The sequence below is a fragment of the Tenrec ecaudatus genome, chromosome 4 (assembly GCF_050624435.1).
Source record: "Tenrec ecaudatus isolate mTenEca1 chromosome 4, mTenEca1.hap1, whole genome shotgun sequence".
NCBI classification, from domain to species: Eukaryota; Metazoa; Chordata; class Mammalia; order Afrosoricida; family Tenrecidae; genus Tenrec; species Tenrec ecaudatus.
This window is the reverse complement of record NC_134533.1, coordinates 56,333,446-56,357,986: the sequence shown is the minus strand read 5'-3', so window position 1 is coordinate 56,357,986 and position 24,541 is coordinate 56,333,446. Positions and strand designations below refer to the sequence as shown.

The window sequence follows — 24,541 nt, the reverse complement described above, 5'->3', positions numbered from 1 at the left end:
TCCTTCACCAGGTCCTCCAGCCAAGTAGAAAAATGCCTCCCCTGCCTGTAAATCCATTCTGAATTCCCATCACTCCGTTCCTCCATTTTACTCTGAATTCTAAGAATGATTGGAACTGGGGGAAAAAGAGTCCTGCGAAGGACTGCTGTTCCCGTAATTACCTCCCTTGACTTAACATTTGACTAGACAATGGCCCCTGCTTTCCTGGCAGATGGATGGAAAGACACAGCCACCCGCTCCCAAACTGAAACTCCGGGAGGCCAACGGCATGTTTCTCTTTTATCAGGACCGGAGGTCTCTGGACCTTTCTGCCTCCTGGGGCACTGGACTTGGTCCATCAGTCATCCTCAGGATCATAACAAATGGCTGGCTTTGAACTCCAGAAGCAGGCAGTAGATCTGAGCAGACAGATGGACCCAGCGCCCAGATGCCACCTGGGCTCTAGAAATCTCACCCAAACCTCTCTCTTCCCTCCGAAGACCTCAGTCTCGTGAAGGGCTCGGGTGCCCTCTAGTGGCTGAATGGGGTTTCGGTCGTTTTATAAGCTCTTTGGAGGGACTTGATTGAACTACAGGATGCATACCCGTTTTCGGAAACTCATGGTATCTCACGGTTAGGTATCTGTCTCTTACAAAAAGTGAGTAAGTGTCAAGAAGACTGTGACATCTTTGGTTGCCTCTTTTCTTGTGGGGTGTCTTTGAAAGTTTCATTTGGAAAAGTTGAATGAAAAGCAAGTTGTCCTTTTACGAAGTACCTATCGTGTGCTAGGAGCCCCGTTGTCGTAGTGGGTTACTTGTTGCGTAGTCGGAAACGCCCTCCCACCGCTCCTTGGGAGAAAGACAAGGTTTTCTGATCCCAAAGATCTTCACAGCCTGGGAACCCCATCATGGCATCAGGAGGGTCATACTGAGTCAGAATTCACTCCGTGGCTGTGCGTTCAGTTTGGGTATTATGTGCTAGTCAGGGTCACATGCAATTCTTCATAAGAAGCCTTTGAGTATGTCATACCTGCAAATAGAGGTGAGGTCAAGGCCCCTGTCACACAGCTAACAGAAGATCGGACCAAGATTCAGATCCAGCTGCCCATTATAGTGCTCTGGGCTCCTCCCTGTCCACCACACTGCCTCCCTGAATTTAAAAAGATGAAACACTTCTTCATTTGCTTTTGTTTTAATTTGTCTAATGTGAATTATCCATTCAGAACATTTTTTTCCATGTGCTGGGAGCATGCTATTTTCTTACAAAGTTAGACTCACTATGGTAGAGAGTCAGACTTAGGTGAAACATTTTTTGCCAAGATCATTTTTCTCTTTAATTCAGTATTATCTTTGTTATATGACTGTTTTTGTTTTGTTTGTTTGTTTGTTTAAACTAATTTGTAATTCAACAGTCTCTTCTTTATGGTTGCTTCTATGGTATCCAAGCTGAGAAAATTCCCTCAGTGGGTCTGAAGAGTTAATTTTTTTTTCAGATCAGATTGTTGTTTTCTAATTCTAGATTTGGGGGGATGGAGTATATGGAATTAAATGTGAATCCATTTTGTATTGTTATTAAGTTAGCCCCATCCCACTTGTTGCATGATCCTTGACTCCCCCTGGTGGTGTGGTGGGTTATTTATTGTGCTGTTAACCAAAAGGTCAAAGTTCAAACCCACTAGCAGTTCCACAGAATAAAGATGAGGTTTGCTCCTCCTTTAAAAAGTTAATCTCAGAGACCCACAAGGGCAGTTTGACCCTGTTCGGTAGGGTAGCTGTAGGTCACAACTGAATGAATAGCAGGGAGTTTCCGTTTGGGTTTCTGAGTCCTTATCCCTGGGTTCAGGTGACCTGTTTGTCCATGCTTCGTCCAAGTGGCGCACTGTTTGGTCAGAGAGGGGGCGCATAGGTCAATGTGCTTGGCAAGCAAACCAATACTGGCTTGAAGTTCTAGCCAGATAAAGGAGACCCAATGGACCGACGAGAACGGGTAAGAGGACGTGGCCCCCAGGAAAGCCTGAGTAAGAATCTGGGTTGCAGGCTTGACAAATGAAAGAACCTGAATTACACCCAGCACGTCCTAAGAAAAACATACAGATGTGCGTGTCCATTTCCTTCTTTCAAATCTCATTTTATTATAAAAGTAACAAATGCTGCCGGGGATTTTCTTTTAATTAAATGCTGAAGGTCAGAGGAAGTACAAGAGCTGCATGCTCATTGCCTAGATTAATTCACTTCTGTCATAAATGTTTTAGGAGAGCCCAAGTTCTAAACCACGCATTGGGATAGAGTGGTAAATAATCCAAAAATAGTCCCTGCGCTACTGGAGCTTAATATAGAAGACAGAACCTCTACAAGGCATTCCCAGGACTGAACGCACTGGTGGGAAGATAGAGCTAGTCCGAGCCCAGGGAGACAATGGCCAGGAAATGTGCCCCAGGAAGTGGTTTCTCAGCTGAGGATGGGTGAGGAATCTTCCAGTCCAGGGAACAAGAACGGAGCAGGGTGTACCTGAAGATGCTAGAGACGCGTTCCTAGCCCCTTAAAGACTCAGGTGAACCACCCAACATAAAGTGTGTGCAAGAATTGGTTGGCCCAAGTTTCCTGCCCTGAAACATTGACCAGGGGCTGCAGAAGCCTCAGCTGAAACTACAGGTTTTGCTCAAATGCATTTGCTGGGAACAATTTTCAGGAAGACCCTGGGAAACACGGGTTTCTACCACAGTTTCATCCACCTCCTGGTCGGCGCAGAAGGATGCTGGGCATCGCGTGAAGGTCTGTTTGCTCTCTGCAGCTCTGCATACCAGGGTTGGTGTTCATACCCTGAGGTTGTCATGGTGAAGAATAGTGTCAGCCCGAAGGTGCTGGATGCAACGAGGGAACCTGACCCAAAACCGTGTGCTTAGAGAGATGTGAAGTTAATAAGTGGAGCTATTGGTTGCTATGGCAATGCCTGCCTCCCAGGAGATTGCTGGACTACTGGGCTGTGGAGGGCGGGGCTAGAAGCGGCCCTACGCAGGGAGCAGAGCTTTTTGCCTGGATGTTACTGGAAAGCAGGTACCGAGCCATTGCCTATAAAACCCAAGCTGAGCATCACCAAAGCTTCCCAGGCTGTGATCCAGGAGAAAGCGAAGTCTTTGATAGAAGCTGCTGAAACATCTGCTTCCCAAGACAGAAAATTCACAGAGGAGGGAAGGAAATTACCTCCTGGTTTGTATCTGGAACCTTACATTCGAAAAATCCTCCTGCCGTCTCCTTTAAACCAAACAATAGTTCAGCTTAGTCAAGTGCGTCAGCCTGGAGCCCTGTGTTCCTTCAAAGAACCGGAGGCCTGAGGTCGAACCAACAAGAGCAACTCACAGCCTGCCACGGGAAGCTTAGCCGGCACAGGGCTTATGAACGAGGGAGAAACAACTGGGCAAAAGAGGGCGGGGTGCTTGCACGATCTTAAGCACTGTGTTTGCCTCACTGGGCTGTCCCGGCAGAAATTGGTGAGTTGGTGTACGTTCCGTTGTATAAATCTTCAACACACAAAAAGCAAATATATCCCAAATAGCCTTCTTTAATCCTCTGATATGCGCCTAACTACACCTCAGGCTAGGCAGATGTGGTGCTTCCACAGTTTTAAAAGCTGCCCAAGAAAGCACTGCGGGTGATCTTCGAAGCAGCCCTACCACGTGAGCATTGTCCTCCCCGTGGCAGAGGTGAAAGAAATGGACCTCAGAGGATGAGAGACTTGTCTAAGGGCTAGAGCGAGTCCGTTGTGAAACTCGGGTCATCTACCAGTCGTCTGGACAGACAGCCAACTGGACGCCTAGGGCAGGAAGCAGGATGGCGGCCATCTCGGACCTCCTCGGGCTTCCCGATTACCTTGAAGCAGGGCTTGGACAAGCCTTCACCCTCCTACCTTCTTTCCCTCTGCGGCCACCACCCCCTCCTCCATGGCACTCTTCTTGCCGTTCTTGCAGTGCCACACAGAACTCACAGGCAACGCTCAAGGTTAAAGGGGTCATTAGGGACATTAATGACCCAACGCTACAGGGCATAATCACACTGGCCTGGTGGGTTTCTGAGACTGTAACCTTCTACGGGAGTAGAAAGTTTCATCTTTCTTCTGAGGACCGACTGGAGTCTTTGCACTGCTGGCCTTGCCGTTAATAGCCCAACATATTATCCACTGCACCACCAGGGTTCCTTACCTTCTAATAAGGTGGAGTCTGATGATGCCCCCAAGGAAACTAAGCACATGACTTGTCTCACACCCGCTACAAAAGTCAAGTCTTAGAGGTGTGGTGGCGTAGTGGTTGCGAGTTGTGCTGCTCACCACAAAGTCTCAAGTTCAAAAACACCAGCCTCTCTGTGAAAGAAAGATGAGGCTTTCCACTCTCATAAAGAGTTACTGTCTGAGAAACTTGCAAGGGCAGTTCCGCCTTGCTTTATAGGGTCCCTGTCAATTCCATGTCAGTGAGAGTGAGAATGCTGTCCATTAGAACAATAGAGTCCACCCTCCGAAATAGGATAAGAGCCACAGGCATGGAGTCCAGATTCAAAATCATCACATAAGGAGGTATGGCCAGAGGGCCAGATCAGTTGACTACATCTCCCCGAGGTTCCAGGGAGACAACTGTGAAGCTTATGAAACAACAGGGACCCTGCCCCCAGGAGCTTCCAGTCCAGCTAGGGGGATGAACAGTGAGGAGGCGGTTGCGATCATAAAGCAATGCTGCGGAGACCTGCTTATGATTCTGTGGGCAATAGAGAGAACTAGAGCAAGGACGCCCGCCTCACTCCTGGGCAGGTAACACGAGAGGTGGGGCTTGAAGGATGAGGAAGCCAATGATTCTCAGACTTGGTCTGTAAGATCCACCTGGAGGGATTATTAAAAGAGACTGCTGGGTCCTACACCCCTACCCCACCCCCACCGAGTTTCTGATTCCACCAATCCAAGATCCCAGGTGAGGCACAGTCACTTATATCTCTCACAAGGCCCAGCACCAGCAAGTGCTGGCCATGCTGCTGACCGGGTTCGAGGACTATCTTTGCAAACCGCTGAAGCAAAGCTTCCCCTAGCAGATGGGCGGAGCTGCACCCAAGTGGAGCAGGAAGTGCAAGGTGGCAGAGGGAGGTGTGGCCAGACTCTTATGGACTCTTATGGAGGTGTGACCTGAAACAGCCAAGGCCAGGGCTGTTTCAGGCTCTTGGGCGATTCATGTGCCTGGTGTTGTCTGGTCTGGGGCTAAAGTGTACCTCTATTCCAGAGGCCCTCGCTCCTCTCCCCTTTCCTCTCCGATCTCCATGTGGCCCAGCAGTGCCTCCCTCATAACCGACCACTTGCTACTGTGTGCACGTTCTCTTAGGTAATTAACACTCACAGTAACTCGTGAGGGCGTGTCTTAGTTGTCTAGTGCTGCTGTATCAGAAACAGCCCAAGAGGGGGGCTTTAAAGAACAAAATTTATTTCCTCACAATTTGAGGCTAGAAGTCTGAATTCTAGGGGAAGACTCTTGTCTCTGTGGGCTTCTGTCTCCCTAACATGAGTAGAGTCTAGTTCCCCTCCCGTCTGCTTGCTTGTGCCTGTCTCAATGCTGCCTTTTATATCAGTCCGGTGTCAGTTTAGGATGTGCGTGCCACTGAGATGGTCTCATTAGCAGAACCAAGAAAGCCTAGTCCCTAAAGGGAGTATATCCACAGACAGAGGTTAGGATTTCAACACTGGAGGGAAATGACAATTCGGTCCCCAAGAGACCATCCCACTGTATACTTGTGGACACTGAGGTGCAGAAAGGTGTGGTCCTTTCCGTGAGGAGCTGCAAATGTAAGAGATGGTGCCAGGTGACACACCCAGGCTCCCCCTGTGCCTCTGCTCTGAGCCTGCCCCCCAGGGAGACCCCTTCCAAAGGCATCGCTTCCCAGGGACCGTTGAAGGGAGCAAGGAGCAGAAGATCCCAACAGAAGGCCCAGGACTCCCAAACAGCCAGCATGGACCAGCTGCCAGCTGGACTGAGCAGAAGAGTTGGTACCTGGCCTAGGATTCCCCTCTTTTAGCAGCCTGGGACTGTGGGCACCGGCTGAGCTGCCTTCAGACCTCAGCTCTGCCCCCTGCTGGCTGTGTCTCTAAGCGTCAGGGTCCTCCCTGCTAACCCAGGATTGTCAGGAGAGGAAATGAAATATGAGACTCTGCCACCAAGTATGTGCTGAGTGAGCCTCTGAGGTAGGGAAAGCTTAGTGGGGGCTGAGGGAGGCAAGGACACTGATCTTATGCAGCCCCGGCACTCCTGGGGCCTCTTCTAAGCAACATGAGAAAGGGGTCGACAAACGGTCTCTTGTAGCTGTGGGTCTGGGCTTTTAGCTCCTAAGGGTTGTCACCCAGAGGTGTCTGACTCTACAGTTTCTCCCTGCTTAGAACAGAGCAGTAGCCAGGGAACGAGCGATGAGCTGGTGCCATGGCTGGGTCCTGCTATCAGCAACCTCCTGGGCATGATGGAGGCAGCGGGCGTGGGAGAGGCCCCCTGGCTATCATTCTCAGCAGAGTGGGCAAAGGACAGATAGAAGGCTTTAGGGACTGGGGACAGGCACTATACTATGGAGTTGTGGTCTCAGTCCTGCCCTTGATCTTGTGGCTTTGCACGACTTACATGCATGCACTGAGCCCGCTTCCTCGTCCATAAACTCCGTACGTACCCCAGGTCTACTGGGAAGACGGGGTGAACATGTAGAAGAAAAGGCTTGGAATGACGAGGCGAAGCAGTTGTTAGTTGCAAAGTTCATCTCACCCCTAACCCAGCTTGGGACGCACAGAGCACAGAGAATCCGCCCATTCATTTATTCAAAACCTTTCCCAGCATCGCCCCTGGGCCAGACACTCTCCTACCAGGTGCTGTCGGGCCAATTCCAACTCATGGCAATGCCACATGTATCAGAGTCAAGCTGTGCCCTGTGGCTCTGAAGGGCTGAGTTTAGGGAAGTAGACTGCCAGACATTTCTTCTGAGTCACCTCAAAGCCGACCTGTGCCTCCAGCTCATAGGAGCACCCTGGAACGATTTGTACTATCAGGGAGCCTCAGACACTGCTAGGCACTGGAGCACAAACTGTGAGTAGGGTGGGCCTGCTTGCCCAGAGCTACGGGGGCGGGGGGGGGGGGGGTGGAATGTCAATAACCGGCTCAATAAGGCAAAGCAGTAGTAAGATTTGCAGACACAAGATCACAGCAGAGGTGATCAGGGAGGGACCATGACTCTCCCCACTTCAGACGGAGCCTCCACCCCCCTCACAGCCCTTCTCGCTGGGTTCTGGCGGCCCTTGGAGCCCTTGCCTGTGTCTCTGTGCTTGGTTTCCAGGAGAGCAGCGCCCTCGGCTGAATTCTCAGTGGACAGGACGCGCCACTTAATGTCCTTCCTGACCATGATGGGCCCCAGTCCCGATTGGAATGTGGGCTTGTCGGCAGAGGATCTGTGCACCAAGGAATGTGGCTGGGTCCAGAAGGTGGTGCAAGACCTGATTCCCTGGGACGCGGGCACCGACAGCGGGGTGACCTATGAGGTACGTGTGTAGGGGGCCCCTTCTGGAGTACCCCCCTGTGTCCAGCTCTTCTCTGGTCACCACCGACACAGAGGTGAATCTGCGTGGGCTCTGCCCTACATGAATGCCCAGTCTGGCATGCAAGATCCGTATACAAATAACTCCAGGTGAGCGAACTTAGGGACAGATATGCTGAAACGATCTCTTTACAAGGATTCCGTGGGCAGCGATGCCACACATTTCAAGAGGAGACGAGAGGGTTGGTTGTAAAATAGTAAGTCACTGCTACCTTTAAGGAAAACACAGTTGGCCTTGAGGAGTGTATAGGTTTCTGACCGGCCACAGGCAGGGCCCGGGTTACAAACAGCTGACGTACATACAATCTGTGTTAGTCCGGGTTGACTAGAGAAACAAATCCAGAGCTCTTCCTATGTATGTAAGAGAGAGCTTTACATCACAGAGCAATTGTATATTGAAAAATCATCCCAGCTCAGTCCACAGCAAGTCTGTAAGTTCGATATTAGCCCCTATGTCCAACACCAATGCATAAATTCCTCTCAGACTCACCCAGCACATGCAGGAAGCTCACAGGCCACTGGGTGGGACGTCTTGTGGATCTAGTAGCAGCGGAAGCATCTCTATGGCTCTGGCTGCCATCAGCGTGGCTCCATGTGGTTTGTCAACAGGAAGGTGGAGAGAGAGAGTAGGTCCGAGTGAGCTAGTAATCTACTTCGCGTCTCCAAATGAGGTCAAGCTGTGACTTGATTGACAGGCCAAACTCCACCCCTTCACTCTTAATACCCTCCAGTTGATGGGAGATTATGTAACTACCACGTGGTCCATGACAACAGTCCCTTGAACTGTATGTAAATTTGCTCCCCCTTCCTATTCCGGTCCACCCTATCCTACAGGGTCGCTAAGAGTCAGAACCCACTCGATGGCAGTGAGTTTGGTTTCTTTGGTGGCGGGGTTGGTTGTAACGATTGAACCAACAAAGCATTTAACGTAATCACCTGTACTTACTGCACCTGCAACGTTGCAACCACTGGGGAAACTGCCAGTCTTTTCTTGCAGGCAATTAAGAACAAATGTGTGCGCTGCCTACCTGTTCCGTCCCAGCTGATCTACGACCTCTTAAGGACGCAGTTAGGAGAGACGCTCGTTCATAGCTCAAGAACTGCCTGTAGTTCTATTGTCCTTTGGGGCTGGGGGAAGAAACAAAAAATTTGTTTAAAAAATGAAATGTAAATACTCTCATGCAGCATATGATTCATCGGGACACCAGGGGGCGCTGAAGGAAGCTGCTAGTGGCATCAGGCAATCAATCGAGAACTAAGAACAGCCTGGGCCCGGGAGGCAGCAGGAAGCTGGTGAGCACAGGGCTGGGGCCAGATTCTGAAGGCTTGGCCAGCCAGGCTAAGGAGCCGGGATAGGAAATATTGAGTGACATTCTCTCTCAGACATGGTCAGCGCAGCAACTGCAGCCGAATCTGCAGCCATTAGAAAAGCACTGGGAACCATCGACGGTCCGCTCTACACAGACCAAGTCTGGCCTAACACCTGTTTTTGTAAACAAAGTGCTGGAAACCCACCGCACTCCTTGGGTGACCCGGGCGGGATCTGTCCAGGGCAGCTTCCGCATGACATCGGCTGAGTAGCTGCAGCAGACACCAGGTGGCTCAGATACTTACTCTCTGACCTGTTCTAGAAAAAGTTGGCTGGACGCCGGCTCAGGTAGGTACATGACCGCTCCAAAACCTGGCTTTTTCGTCTGGCCACAAGTCTGCCGTGTACATGGAAGACCTTGACATTACAGACGTGTAAGTTTCCAAGCACAGCACACCATGTGAATAAAAAATGTGAATGGACTGCCGTGGGGTCAGTTCCAACTCGAGCAACACCAAGGGCAGAGTTGAGCTCCCCCAGTGGGTTTCCAAGGCTGTAATCTTTAGGGACGCAAACTGCCATGTCTTTCTCCAACAGAGCAGCTGGTGGGTTCGAACCCCCGACCTTGCAGTCAGTTGTTGAGTGCTTTAACCACTGGCCACCAGGGCATGGATAGAATTCCATAAATATAAATAGTAGCTACATTTCTTGTTAAATGCCTATCAAGATTTTTATTCTGATCTGCATCACAACTGAATTGGTTGGTTTTATTTGGGGGGAGGGTCTCTATTCCAGTTCTATTTCCACTCTCTGCAGCTATGTCTGGTTTTGCTTTCTCCACACTGCAGTCTCCCAACAAACCCACCATCCCTCAGGAGAAAATCCGGCCCCTGACCAGTCTGGACCATCCTCAGAGCCCTTTCTATGATCCAGAAGGTGGATCTATCATTCAAGTAGCCAGAGTGGTCATCGAGAGAATCGCCCGGAAGGTACTGGATTAGACCGTGCACTGATAGGAGCATGAGCATCAAGAAGATGCTCCAAAACCATCAGGGTCCGGGCAGCAAGCGCCCCAGGACATGGGCCAGAGTTTTGAATATGCAAATTATTTCATAGCATGCACAGGAGCAAAATGAACATAGTAGTGGGGCCCAGTCCTCAAATGGATGATCTGATCCACTGTTGGCAAATAGATTTCACCATGAGTTCCATAATCGATTGCTAATATCTGCCATGGTAAGAAAATTGGGTTGGTTGGGTGGTACATGAGTCATGGATTTACCATCCCAGGGTAGCTTCTACTACTTTCCTGGCATTTCTTTTCAGTCAGATAGCAAACGTTGGCCCAGAACTCGGAAATGACCTAGAAATTACATCTGAGTGGGCATCAGGTTATAAATTCTTCCTCATCACACCCCCCCCCCACATACACACATGCCATGCTTCCTCTGATGTGAACTGCCTTCCAACTGAAATTCCCTTTTGCAGGGGGAACAATGCAATATTGTACCTGACAACATCGATGATATTGTCGCAGACCTGGCTCCAGAAGAGAAAGACGAAGGTACAGTATTTTCCTTGCTCGCTGGAGGCAAAGTCAGCTTGGCACAGCCATTTTGGAATGCAATTTGCCGATATTCTGCAAGAAACAAGGCCGTGGTCGAGAGATAATCCCAAACAAGGTCAAAGACTCGCTCTGTATAATTAGGAGTTGTCCACTGTGTCGGGCCTTTAAAATCAATCAAAAGTAAGAGATAAATGAGAGGTATGTCCACTTCCCCGGCATGGACAGTGAGGTCCAGAGTGACGGGTAGAGCTATGGCTTGAGTTCAAGGTTTCTCACAGAATCTGGAAGCAGACGGCCTGGGTTCTCATTCTCTCTGTGACCATGGGCAAGAAGTTTGGCTTTTCCACCTGGTTTCCTTGACTGTAAGGTGAGGAGCAATAGCAGAAAGCTCTTAACAGCGCATTGGGAGGGATAATTGGGATGAACCATGCAGGATTCTTTGAACAACACTGACACATCATAAGTGCTCCCTGAGCATCGCTGCCTTTGCTCTTATCCTGGCGCCTGTGCAATGAGCCAGGCTGGGGAGAGGTCCCCCAGGAAAACATCCTACCCACTCTTTCCAGATGACACCCCCGAAACATGCATCTACTCCAACTGGTCCCCGTGGTCCGCCTGCAGCTCCTCCACCTGCGACAAGGGCAAGAGGATGCGGCAGCGCATGCTGAAGGCACAGCTGGATCTAAGCGTCCCCTGTCCTGACACCCAGGACTTCCAGCCCTGCATGGGCCCCGGATGCAGCGATGAAGGTGAGGGGACAGCCTAGACCAGGGGCATGGGAAGGGCGGCTCTCACCAGCAGGCAGCATCTGTGGTGGGGCACTAGGGCCCTGACTGCAGTTGTCAGGGGGCCAACCCAGGGGAGGCCCCACCTCTAATATGAGTGTCTTGAAGGCTCTGATCTCAGAGGGATTCTTGAGGCTGACGGACCACTGCTCCCCACTGCGGTATAAGACATACAAGGTACTGAAGAGCTAGCACACATAGGTAGAGTTTTATGCCAGATTATTTGTAATTTCTCGTGTGCACCTTGACTTCCATTCCACTCTCTTCTTAAGGAGTAGGTGAACAGGCTGGGCAAGAGTGAACCTACATCCATTGCCCTAATTCTTCACCATTCATGGGCACGCCGCTGTGTCATGTCTCAGCCTGGGTCAGAGACCTGTTGGACCTCTTTGGGTCTCTGGGCTGGCTGCAGCACAGTCTCGGGACCTTTATCTGCAATGCGCAACATTCAGACTTGATACCATGGGGCTTAAACTAAGCCAATTGTGTACAAAAGTCTCTCTCTCTTTCTCCCTCTCCCTCTCCCTGGAGAGCCCTATACTCTGTACTCTGGCCCTGCCCACTCCCGGGGGACACTAGGAAATGGGAAGGGATCGAGCAGTTGGGCTGGTTCATGGTCAGAAGTAAAATATCCAAGTAAAGAGACCAAGCCGGGCACCGACTCTCTGGCTCTTCTTAGGAATCGATCTGTTTGTGGGTTTTTAATCATTTTATTAGGGGCTCATACAACTCTTATCACAATCTATACATGCATCAGTTGTGTAAAGCACATCTATACATTCATTGCCCTCATCATTCTCAAAACATTTGCTCTCCACTTGAGCCCCTGGCTGGAATCGATCTTAATACCTCTTCTGACGGCACTCCCATAATGTTGTGGGGGGTTCATAATGATTATTAACTGTTTTCACTTATGAAAGGCACTTCAGAGGGGGCTGAGGATATTCTTACAAACAGGAGGGAGTAAGAAGGTGTGACTGGCAGGGTACCCTTGGGGTCTCTTTCTTTCTTGGGGCTGGGGCTGGGGGGCTGTTGGACTGAAGCCTACAGAGGAGTTAAAGTCTCTACCTGCCCCACCCCCGGGAAGCACCCTTCTTCCACCGTGCCAGGTGGCACTGACAGTTCTGGCCTGTTGAGCTGTGACTGGGTTTGTACGTAGGCTCCGTGCTCCCCAGGGCCACTATGGAGTTCTCTTGGTCCCACAAGAGGTTCCCTTCTTAATTATTTGGGGAGGCATGGAATAGAAAGGAAACAGACCTATGTGGATATTCTGAAGGAATTATTGGGGTAAAACAAACTAACATTTCTTGAGGTGACTATCTCAGTTAGGGTCTTCCTGATGCTCTGGGCACATCCTTCAGCCCAAGGCTTGTCATCCCTCGCCTGACTTAGATGACAGTCTCTCACCATTTCTGCCCATCTTCCAATTCACAGGCAAAGAACTGATCAGGTCACTTCCCAACTGAAAACTCTGAGGCTCCCTATTTCTCCTTTTACCAAGGTCCCAGGCCTGCCATGGATTAAGCTAACCACAAAGTCAGCAGTTCAAAACTACCAACAGAGCCACAGGAGAAAGATGAGACTTTCTACTCCCATAAACAGTTAGAGTCTCGGAACCCACAGGGGCAGTTCTACTCTGTCCTAGGGTCTCGAGGCGTCGGAATTGAGTCAATGGCAGTCAGTTTGAGAGTTTTGAGAGACTTCACATAATAAAATACCATTGACTGATTGGTGCCTTGTGAAAACAGTTATTGGCTCAGGGTTCCAGAGGTTAGGGGTCCCAATGCAGGATGTTGGCAGGGCCTTGTTCTCTCAGAAGACTTGGGGGGAAGAGCCTTTCTTGTCTATCCCAGCTTTAGGTCTAATCAAGGTTTGCCCATCTTCCCGTCTCTCCCGGTGCCTCTGCTCTTCCATAGAACCACTCACATTGGAATAGCACCCGGTCTGATCTCAACAGATTCAATTTGTAACATGTTCAAAGACACCCTTTCCAAACAAGGTCACATTCTCTAGAAGGCAGGACTCTGCCATAAATCTGGGGGAGAGGGGGGTGGGACAGAGTTAAATCCATAACACCTATGAACAAACTCTTGCTTTAACTCACGGGTGAACTAAGTCCCTTGAAGTATAGCTCCAGGTAGAGGCCTGGCCAAAAATGAGGATTCTTGCTCATGCAGCTAACACAATCGGCGTTAGACTGCGATGCTAAAGGCCCCATTGTCAGTGAGGACAGCAGTTTGGGGACACTAGGTGCCTCTCAAATCCAACCACCTCTTTCCAGAAGATTCACTCAGGTTCGCATTGATAATATTCTGCCTCCCCAGGGTAAGGCCGTGCCAGGTCATGAGACTGACTTGCCATATTCCCAGCTCTGACCCTGCAACACATAATGATCTAATCTAGCTGCACATGCAGCCTCTAGCCGGCCTTATCCTTCGGTCCAACCGGAGGATCCCAGCTGCGATCTCTGCAAGCATCTCCAGCAGGGTCTAGTCACACTGTCGGTTAATTAAGTAACAAGGACGGACAAGGCATTGCATAAGTGCCAGGGACAATGTGGGTGTGACATACACAGGCTGGCCTCACATACTGACCTTAGCCCTGCTTTCCAGCGTCACCTCCCAATATCACAGATACATATGACCCCTATACAGGAGGCTCTGCATTGCACAACTCCCTCCGCCTTAAATGCCTTAGCCTTCCCCCGACAAACATGCACCGAGATGTGCCCTCTTCTGGAAATTATTCCCAGGACTCCCGGAGAGGGCTTCCCCTCCTCTGTGTTCCCTGGTCCCCTCAGCTTCCCTCTGTTGTCATCTTTTCAATATCTAGATTTATTATCTGTTGATGTGCCCATCTCTCAGTCTGTCTGGAGTAAGACAAGATCCATATCTGACAAATCTTTGGAACCTCCGGGCATACCACCAAGTATCCAGTCGATTCCTATTGACATCAATCAGTGGGTGAAGGGATAAATAGATGTATACATGACATAAGGCAGCTTCATGTCACTCTTCGTAGAACTAAACAGGCATGCATGCGCATACACACACATAACACACACACACCTGTGTATTTCTACCTGGAGCAGCTTCTCACCACCACCTCAGGACCAGGACCACCAAGGCACCTGCTGAGAGCATGTATTCTCTTTTCACTGATCTTCTGAATGGTTCCCACAGCACGGTAGCCTTTGCTTACACCCACTGATGGAAGCAAAGTCAAATCGAAGCTGAATGGCCCACACTGGGTGGATCGCCCTCCTCATCTCTCCTCGAGGTCCCCCTCCTGGCCCACAGGGACACTCCCTTCCTGTTTTCTATGCCCCACTTGTTCTCCATCAGCACCTGGAGTTCCCAGCCTCCACCGCGTCCCTGAGAGGTAGCTCCTTGGTGTAATCTGGCACTGCCTGAGTTCTCGGGTCCTTTTGTCCCAGGGTCAGTGTGGATTGTCCGCATTTCTTTTTCTACAATTGGAAGTGTCAGCCGTTAAGTGTCAGACAAAAATCAGTCTCAGGTTCCTCTGAGTTCCAGGCTTACATGATATCTATTGCTGCTGCTGTTGGCGCTGTCTGGGGCCATCAGTCCGTTCTCACTCATTTCAACCCTGCGTACAACAAACGAAGCACGGCTCTGCCCTGGGCCATGTTCACAGTCATTCTTGTATTTGAGCCCATTGTTGCAGCCACCGTTTGGGACTGACCCCCTTGACTTTAACAAGCATAATGTCCTTTGCCAGGGAATAATCTCTCCCGATCACTTGTCCAAAGTAAAGGATGCGAGATGAAGTCTCACCATCCTCGCTTGTAAGGAACATTCTGGCTGTATTTCTTCCAAGAGAGATGTTTGTTCTTCTGGCAATATTCTTTGCCAGCACTGATTCAAAGGCATCAACCCTTCTGTAGTCTTCTTTATCCAATGTTCACGTGCATGTGAGACCATCGAAAATACCATGGCTGGAGTCAAGTGCATCTGAGTGCCCAAAATGACATCCTTACTCTTCAACACTTTTGAAAGCCTCGTGCAGCAAGCAGCTGTGCCCTGCGCAATACTGTGTCTGAGAATGTGCCACATCTCCCCTAGTGTTGCTTTATGGACATCTCGACCATGGTATCTGTGGTGGCCAACGTGGTAGCCATGAGCCACGCATGGGGAGCCATGCTGCCTCTGTGGTTAAGCTCTCGGCTGTTAACTGGGAAGTTGGCAGTCAAACGCCGCCGCCGCCACTGCCACCCCACCAGCCACTCCTCAGGAGAAGAACGTAGCAGTCTGCTTTCATAACCGACCCTGGGGACAATTCGACTCTAGCCTATGAAGTTGCTCTGAATTGGAATCGACTGGAGAGCAATGTGTATACCCACGCACGGCTATGGAGCACGTACAATGGGGCTAGCTAGTATCTGAAGAGAGGAGCCATGGTGGTGTAGTCGTTATGCACTGGGCTGCTATCCACATGGTAGGCAGTTTGAAACCCCCAGTATAGGGACTTGTCTACTCCGGTAAACAGTTACAGCCTAGAAAATCCACGGGTGGTAGCTATGTGTCAGCATTGACTTGCTGGCAATGCTACTATCTAAAAAAGTAAAGCTTTTGCTTTATTTAAGCTTTTAGATATATAATAATAATATACAAATGGTTACCGTTTACCTTAAACTGTAAATACATTGTGTTCTATAACATATATTGTGTTGTGTGTGCCTACTGTTCCTATAAGCATGCACATACACATATATAGGCATGTATTTCTCTTCATCAATCATCCTACCATCTATCCAAGCAGCTCTGAAGCCTCTTTTCACTCGGTGTCTCTTCATGGGATGAGTAATCCACGGGGCCCCCACGCATCTAGAACACGGGCGTTTCTCTTCAAGAATCTTTCGTGGTTAAGAGACTTAGACCCTTTTGCTTCCATCCTCAACGGCCGGACTCCCCCTGAAGGCCAGCTGGCTCCTTTCTGGGCCTGGATTCCAGCCGTCCCGACCTGGCCCCTGTGTTGCAGATGGCTCCACCTGCACCATGTCGGAGTGGATCACCTGGTCGCCCTGCAGCATCTCCTGCGGCATGGGCATGCGGTCCCGGGAGAGGTACGTGAAGCAGTTCCCGGAGGACGGGTCCGTGTGCACGCTGCCCACCGAGGAGACGGAGAAGTGCACGGTCAACGAGGAGTGCTGTGAGTGGCGGGGACCCCCGGGGGTGCGGCGGGCTTGCGGGGACCCTGGAGGCGAGGCCGGGGGCGAGACTCCAGCTCCACGGGCCTCCTAGCTCCCAGCAGCTGCCTGATGACCGAGTGGGGCGAGTGGGGCGAGTGCAGCGCCACCTGCGGCGTGGGCATGAAGAAGCGGCAGCGCATGGTCAAAATGAGCCCGGCCGATGGCTCCATGTGCAAGGCGGAGACGGCGCAAACGGACAAGTGCATGATGCCCGAGTGCCGTGAGTGGGCGCCGGCGGGCCGCGGGATGGCGGGTGGGCCTGAAGGTAGAAGGCCCTCTGGGTGGGCACGGGTGCAGCAGCTTGTGGGCCCCTGCACCAGGGCAGAGGAAACCACGGTCCACTTTTGCCTGGCGCACCTGGAGCAAAAAGAGAGTCAAAGGGGCGCAGGCATGGACCAGACCCGAGGAAAGCGGCCTCCTTTGGGGGACAGTCTAAGCACTGCTGGCAACCGGGACCCCTAAGTGGAATTCGCCTCCAGGGCTTTGTTATCGAACCCCGGAGTATGGGGAAGAAGCCCTGGCGGCCCAGTGGTTATGCATTGGACTGCTAACCGCAAAGATTGGCAGTTCGAAACCAGGAGCCGCTCCTTGGATAAAAAAATGAGGCTTTCCACTCCCATAAAGATGTAGGGTCTCGCAACCCCCAAGTGCTCCCCTGCCGTCCTGGGCCCCCACTTTCATTCTATATTAGTTTGCCTGCCCCATCGAGCAGGGGTCCAGCAAGATGCCCCCAACTCGGTGCCAACTGCACACAGACCCACATATCAGGATGCAAATGTATAGCACACGTGACCATACACATTCTGGGAATCCCAGTACCAAAATGTCCCTCAAAGGCTGAGTGGAACCTCTCTCGTAGGGCATGATTCTCGTGCAGAGGGGGCTATTTCTGCCTGTGGTGAATTCCCACTTGACCCACAGTGGCAGTGCAAGTGGGAGCTTGTGTACACGTGCCCCGTTGGCCCATGGGAGGAGATGCGGGGTTAGTGACCAGAAGAGCTGGTGGCCCGTAGACCTCGGGACTGCTTCTTGCTCCTGTGTCTGAACCTGCGAGCCCATGCCACTTTAGTCCCCAAGGGGCCAGAGCGGGGCAGAGGCAGGAGAGGGCCCTGTGGAGCCAAGGAGCAGGAAGCGCACGGAGGAACATGTTCTCAGCGGCAAACTGGCTCTTGGCCTAGACACCATCCCATGCCTGCTGTCTCCGTGGTCCGAGTGGAGTGACTGCAGCGTGACCTGTGGGAAGGGCATGCGGACCCGCCAGCGGATGCTCAAATCTCTGGCAGAACTCGGAGACTGTAACGAAGAGCTGGAGCAAGCCGAGAAGTGCATGCTGCCGGAGTGCCGTAAGCCCCCCCTCTCGTGCTCTGGACACGCCCCTCTGCCCCCACCTCACTTTTCCGGAGCCCCTAAAGCCTAAGGGGCCTCCTGAGGGTTCCCAAACCAACCATGGGCTATGATCAGACTGCTAGATTGTTCCGTTCCACTCTTTGCAGGAGAGAAAGAAAGAACGTGTGTTTACGGAGCCGGGCCCCTAATAAAGTGAGGGTACCACTTCTGTCTATAAAAGCCACTCACTGTGAGTTGCTGTGAAATCCAAATGGGATTGTGTAAGGAAAGCACTTAGCCCAGGGTTCAAGACACCATCATTCTATCCCTCCCTCCAATTAGGAGCTTGGCGGGTACATGGATTTTCCAAGCAGAATAATTCCATTTCTCCTACTTGTGACTGTTTCAATTACCCATGACCAGAGGCTGGACCCACTATAGCAAGGCCCCCCACACTCAAAAAGCCCTGGTGAGAAGACCAGCAGAAAGACAAACCGAGCTCACTATTGAGTGCCAAGCATAGACAATGCCACCAGGGCGGCAAGCACCCCTTAGACTCACCCACCATTTGCAGTCAGAGGGGCGCATTTACCCAAGGGCAAAGGAGGAAGAAAGAAAAGGAGGAGGAATGGGCACAGCAGGAAACTCGGGGAGGAAGTGGGGTGCGTGGTGTTTCATTAGGGGCTTGCCATCGATGGGGCAAATCAAAATGGGGATGAGTGCAAAGCTGATCCTCTCTGGCGGCCTTCACCTCACTCACAGTACCAAGTTTAAAAAGAACGAAGACGAAAAGCTCTCCCAGATCTTCTCACTGCGGTCAGTGGGTCCAGTCCACAGGGATTCCTCGCCAAGGAGAGAGAGCCAGTGTTCCTGGCCAATCTTCCAAGAGAGCATCACTTTTAAACGGCAGCAAGCTTGGCCTCTAGCCTTTTGTCCTCGGCTTCCTCTACAATACAGACCCCCTCCTCTAGTCCTCACATTGCTGGGGCCAGGTTTCCACCCCAGGTGTCTCTCGCTGGCTGTTACCATGCTTGAGGGCAATTTCCTCATCTGCAAAACAGCCGGAAGCACTTCTGAGGTTTTTCTGAGAATTAAGCCAAGCGATTAAACAAAGTGGCCTGCCCTGGGCCGGTCTGGGTCTCCATCAACATTACGTGGTGCTGGGCCCGGCCAGGGCTGTTGCATCTAGACTCGGCCATGAAGGGTGGTGACCGCAACCAGCAACTCAATACAGCCTGGGGCATGTCATAAGTAAGACCTGCCCGAGGTTCAACCCCGCTCAGCAGAATTGGGAGTCCCTGGCCTCTGACAGACACCCAATTCCCAACTTCAACCAAAGTCTACGTCCACAGGGTTCCCTGAAGGACGGGAGACGAGAGCAGACATTTATGGAGCACTTACTCTGGGCCCGGGACTGGGCTGGGAGTGCAATCTCACTTTGTTCTCACAACCCAGGAACCATCATCCCCATTTCAAAAATAAGTTTTTAGCCTGAGCTCCCACAGAGGAGAGCGGCCTGAAACTGTTGACTAAACTAAGGATGGCCTCTGTCCAGCCAGCGCCTCACTGCACGAGGCCAGCAGGAGAGTTAGGGAGTGTGACATCGTTTGCCTCCCGAGGACAGGTCTGACCAATGTGCTCTTTGCCCTGCTGCTTGTTGGTGAGACGCTGGCTTTGTGTGGGGGGATTGCTGGATCTTGTGTCATGAGAAATAAATTCTCATCAGTTCCTACCCCTCTTGTGTATTGCGTTACCCATGTGCAGCCTCTGTGTTAGACAAAGACCATGTACGCAGGACATAGCATCATAAGAACAAGAGGTGGGGTCAGAAAGCTATTTGGTTCTCATTGCCAAAGCCCCAAAGTTCTTGGTCCTTGGTATTGTCCACAGACGTCAGCCATATCTGTCAGCTTGCCAGTTGGTTTTTGCCAGTGGAGTCAGGCAGCAGGGGCTGTGGGCATTGCTCTGAATAGGTACCATTGGGCCGTGCTCTCCCAGAGAAACGATAGGCCCCTGGGACAGTGGAAAGCTGGTCCATGACCAGCTTCAAGTGAAGCTGCTTTGACAGTTTTCAAGCTCAAGGAGTGAGGCAAGAGGGACCGGGCATGTGTTCCAGGTTCCCCAGGCCTTCTTGAGTTATAGAGGGGGCACTGGATATGAGTTATGACCCAGTCTCCAATCCTATTTCTACTGCTTACCAACCGCATCAGCTGAATGAAGTCCGTCTGCCTATCGGAGCCTCGGTTTTTCTCTCTGTAAACGGGATAGCTGCTCCTTTCCGTACATTCCTCCTAAGCTTGTTGAGCTGTTTGAGGGCGAGTGAGCGAATATGTGGCCGCGTCTTACGTCGTGCCCATCTGTGTCTTGCCAGCCATCGACTGTGAGCTCACCGAGTGGTCCCAGTGGTCAGAGTGTAACAAGTCGTGCGGGAAAGGTCACGTGATTCGAACCCGGACGATCCAGATGGAGCCTCAGTTTGGAGGTGATCCCTGCCCCGAGACCGTGCAGCGCAAAAAGTGCCGCATCCGGAAATGCCTTCGAAATCCATCCATCCAGAAGCTGCGCTGGAGGGAGGCGCGGGAGAGCCGGAGAAGCGAGCAGCTGAGGGAAGAATCCGATGGGGAGCAGTTTCCAGGTACCACTCCCAAACGGGGAGCTCCTTACTGAGCCCCGGCTCCGCCAAACACTGAAGGGGCGGTGGGAGGGAGAGGAAAGAGGAGAGCCAGTTACCTGGAGATGCCAGAGCTATACTTTTGAGCTTTCAGATGCAGTTAATGTTCATTACAAGGTACCCACAGATGCTGAAGGGTTTGGAGTGCAAACCATTCATGCTAACCAATTTGGAGGTTCAGATCTGCCCAGAGGTGCTCGGTGGTCTCCTTCACCCAAATCAGCCGCTGAACCCCTTTGGGTCACAGTCCTGCCGACACAAAAGGGGCTTTTGCCATGAGTCCGAATCCACTCCGTGGGAACTGGCTTGGGTGTGGGTTAGCCGGTCACAGTGTCGTCTATGACGCTCGTCAGCAAGTATGCAGGCCAACAAAGGATCGGGTACAATCCCACGGACCTTTCCTCTCAGGAGCTTACAGTGTGGTACGGGAAACTGAGTGAGTGTGAGATCTTCACTGTGGTTAGTTCTCCGAGGGAGGAATAGCTACTCAATGGAAGCATCCAAACAAAAGATCGACTTCATTTCGGAGGGTTGGACAACTTTTCTTGGAGAAAGTCATGTTTTAGCTACAAGGGAAAAAGAACTCGGAGTGGGCCGCACTCAGTATTTGGGACATTAAATACTCGGGGTACGAGATGTAAGACCAAGAAAATGCCCCTGGAGTGGTTGCTGCCCAGCAAGCCACCCCAAACCAATAGCCTTTTAAATAGCACTTACTTATTAGCTTATGATGCTGTGGGTCAGTGGTAATGGACAGGCTCAGCTGGATGATTCTTCGGCTTCCCCCATCAGCTCACTCAGGAGCCTACTGGCATCTGGTGGTTCAGCAGCAGCAGGAAGGATTTGGCCCGCTTTCCTTTTTATTGGGGGGAGGGGCTCCCCTGAGAGTCTCTCTAGTAGGCTAGTTCAGGCTGGCTTCCACAGTAGTGAGAAGGTTCCCAGTCACAAAGCGGACCAAACCCCAGAGTTCAAATAGGGTTTCAAGTCCATGTTTGCTCCTGCCCCATTGATAAAAACAGATGGAAGGCGGTCCAAAGTATTTGCAGCTACTTTTTGCCAACATATTACATATGAACAAACATCACCTAAGAAGAACTGTTCTCTGGTCCACTCGACAAATCACTACATAAGAGACCAGACAGCTGAGTGTGCCCATTGTCAACTGGAGTTCACCATCCCTACGCTGTGGCCCTTGCTGCTGGTCTCACCCAGTGTTCTCATGCTTGCAGGCTGTCGAATGCGGCCCTGGACGGCTTGGTCAGAATGCACCAAACTATGCGGAGGCGGCATTCAAGAGCGCTACATGACTGTCAAGAAGAGGTTCAAGAGCTCCCAGTTCACCAGCTGCAAAGACAAGAAGGAGATCAGAGCTTGCAATGTTCACCCTTGTTAGCAAGGGCACCAGCTCCCCCGAGCTGTGCTCCAGATTCCAGAGTCACCAGTGGCTGGGTTGTGTTTGCTTGTTTGTTTAAGGCAATTTAAATTGTGTACTAGTTTTCATTTCTGCAGTATGGTTCACCCAATAGTCTTGTGGCTGCAAGGGACATCCTTTCTGAATACTTCTTGGTGGGTGCAGGATGAGCGGGACTCCTTTAGCCTGGTCTTCCTGCACACAAATGAGTAGTCAGTCACCTTGTACTAAACAGAAACTTGTCTTACTGGGACATCCACCTGCTCAGGCGGAACAGGGACGCATGGAGAGACCATTGTGTTGAGAATTGATTCTATGCCCTGGTCCCCGCGTGCAGCAGACAGGAAAGCATTCTCCACCAAACCGTGAGGGCGGATTCCCCTCATTCTCGTGTCTGGCCTGCCTCCTCTTCCAGGACATGTTTATTTGCTCATCCCTTTTCCTTTAGCAAGAGTTAGGTCCCTTGTGAATCTCCTCAGTCAGCACTGGTTCTTGGGGGAAACAGAGCTGGGAGACTTAAAGGGGAGCACTGATGTTGGGTGGGTAGCTTTTCTTTTTTCAATGAAAACTTTTGTTACGTTTATCTCACTTCTCAATATTGGTACCTGATACCCCTAAGGGAGAGAGAGAATGACAGCTGGTAATTTAAGCATAACTGGTTCTTAATGCCTAAGGTAAAAGCTACCAAGTGTGGCAAGTATTTTCCCCTTGCCTTTGCCTTTCCTTGCTAATTTATCCTAGGAAGCCAGACTTCCAAACCTCTTGGCACCAAGTCCTTACCAGAATCGGGACTGAGGCACCAAAATTGGTCTCTCGGGGAGTACCAAGACTAGCAGTTTATAAAAATTTGGCTTATATACTTTTTAAGTTTCCTAATAAAACGTTTTATGTTTTAGTTTATGGCAACATTTGGCTAAATCTGTCCACACCTCCAAGCCTTTCCATCAACTGAAACCCTATCTCTGTAATCTATTTTTTTAGTCAGAAAAATGTATGTGCAGGGGTGGGGAATGTGTGAGATTAAGAAAAGCAGAAAGTCTAAGGAAAAGGAAATGCGACGGAGTACAGCTGACTAAGGAAACCCTGCGGCAAGCCCACCCGCTGCCTGCCTCTCCATGCCTGGACTCTGGTCCTCCGACATACCTAGAGGGAAGGCCATGCACTTTCCTATCCCCTTCCAAGCATTCATGAACACACCAAATTCAGGGAGACTGAATGCCAAGGATTACTGTAAAAGGACATTTTGCTGACTTGAGTCCATCAACTGTCTCTACTTATTCGTTTCTTATAAAATATATATTTCATTCATGATGCAGGCCTTTTTTTTTAACTGATCTCCAAATATGTACTGTGGATGAGATGCAGACATGCTTTGAATACACTAGTTTAAGAATTTGCTTCAAACACAGCAGTTTATTTCTGAACACAACTTCATGCTACTTCCCTGAATATGTACTATCCTAACACAGACTGTTCAATAAAAACCATATTGGGACTCTTTTTCATGTTTTTTATGATAATTAAGTGTGCAGGTTTTTTTGGTCTTTTGCAAATGTTAGCCACCTCAAACATTTTCAATAGAAGATATAGCTTATGCTCCCTCATTCTCCAGGAACATTTCTGCATCCCTGCACTTCCTATTGCATGGACTTATTTCCAACATTACATTTAAACCTTTAATTGGATTACTTCCTCTGCCCCACAGAAGCATCGTATAAATAAGACTTGACTTTTCTACCTGGACCAAAGTTCTGATACTTATGTTTTTGCCCAGTTTTGAAACATGGCTTTCAGGTGTCTAGATATTTAAGCTAAGATATTTGTTCTTAACTCATAAAACTCAAAATTCCCTTTAGACAGTGTGACTGCAAGTCCACGTCACCCTAATATCTCATGTTCCCACTTACCCCTGAGAGGGGACACTTTAAATTGTCATTTTGGACACTTGAAACCAGGTATTCAATGATGAAGAAGGGTAACATTTATCAAGACATGATTCTTAGTCCGCATAAATAGTGGTTTTTGTTTGCAAGTGGGGAATTTATAAGAAGTGTCAAATCTCTTTCTTACCAAAGTCTTGCATTAGGTGAGTTATAGGTTTTCTGGCTAACCAATCACTTTGGAAATAAAAGACTTTTTTACTACAAACATTCCTCCTGAGGCACCACCCAGGAAATCTGCCGAGGGAAGAAGGCCACTCCCGGCCCAGAGATTCTCATCCAGGTCAACCCAGCTGTGATCCGCTTCACATCTACATCTCCAGATGGCAAGAAGAAGTTCACAGACCTATTTTCCACCCAGACATTGACTCACTGACCTGTCACCTTGCCAACGTATTGTTTGAAGGAAATCTGTTGTAGCAAAGGAAATACAACCTGGGCTTCTTGAGACCGGAACTGGGGGGGGGGGGGAGTAAAATGATTCTGTGCTGTTTTTTAATGTGAACTTTGTGTATTAAACATGTTTTAGGCATCCTTGAGTCTGTGCCCTTCTTCCTAAGAGTAAAGGTACATTACACATTCTCAACAGAACATTACCCAGGTATCCAGAAACAGCTGAGGCTACACATGTCAATGCACACAAACGCTCAAGGTTGCATCATCTCTGTGCTATCAGGAATAACCCCTGTGTTCCAGAAGAAAGGAAGAAGAGAAGAGGAGATGGAGGGAGGGTAGAAAGGGGAAGGAGAGAG

The 24,541-nt window shown here is 50.3% G+C and overlaps 1 protein-coding gene across 1 annotated transcript in view; it reads left to right on the top strand.

The window, feature by feature from the left end:
• The window catches only part of SPON1 (spondin 1), a 355,481-nt gene extending 331,470 nt beyond the window's left edge, over positions 1-24,011 (top strand). The window contains exons 8-16 of the mRNA XM_075546022.1: positions 7,314-7,515; positions 9,729-9,869; positions 10,369-10,444; positions 11,014-11,196; positions 16,231-16,401; positions 16,494-16,661; positions 17,620-17,784; positions 20,139-20,402; positions 21,668-24,011. Of these exons, the coding sequence (XP_075402137.1) occupies positions 7,314-7,515; positions 9,729-9,869; positions 10,369-10,444; positions 11,014-11,196; positions 16,231-16,401; positions 16,494-16,661; positions 17,620-17,784; positions 20,139-20,402; positions 21,668-21,831 (1,534 nt within the window). The 3' untranslated portion in view covers positions 21,832-24,011. The remainder of the gene's footprint in view (positions 1-7,313; positions 7,516-9,728; positions 9,870-10,368; positions 10,445-11,013; positions 11,197-16,230; positions 16,402-16,493; positions 16,662-17,619; positions 17,785-20,138; positions 20,403-21,667) is intronic.
• Positions 24,012-24,541: the final 530 nt, after the last annotated feature.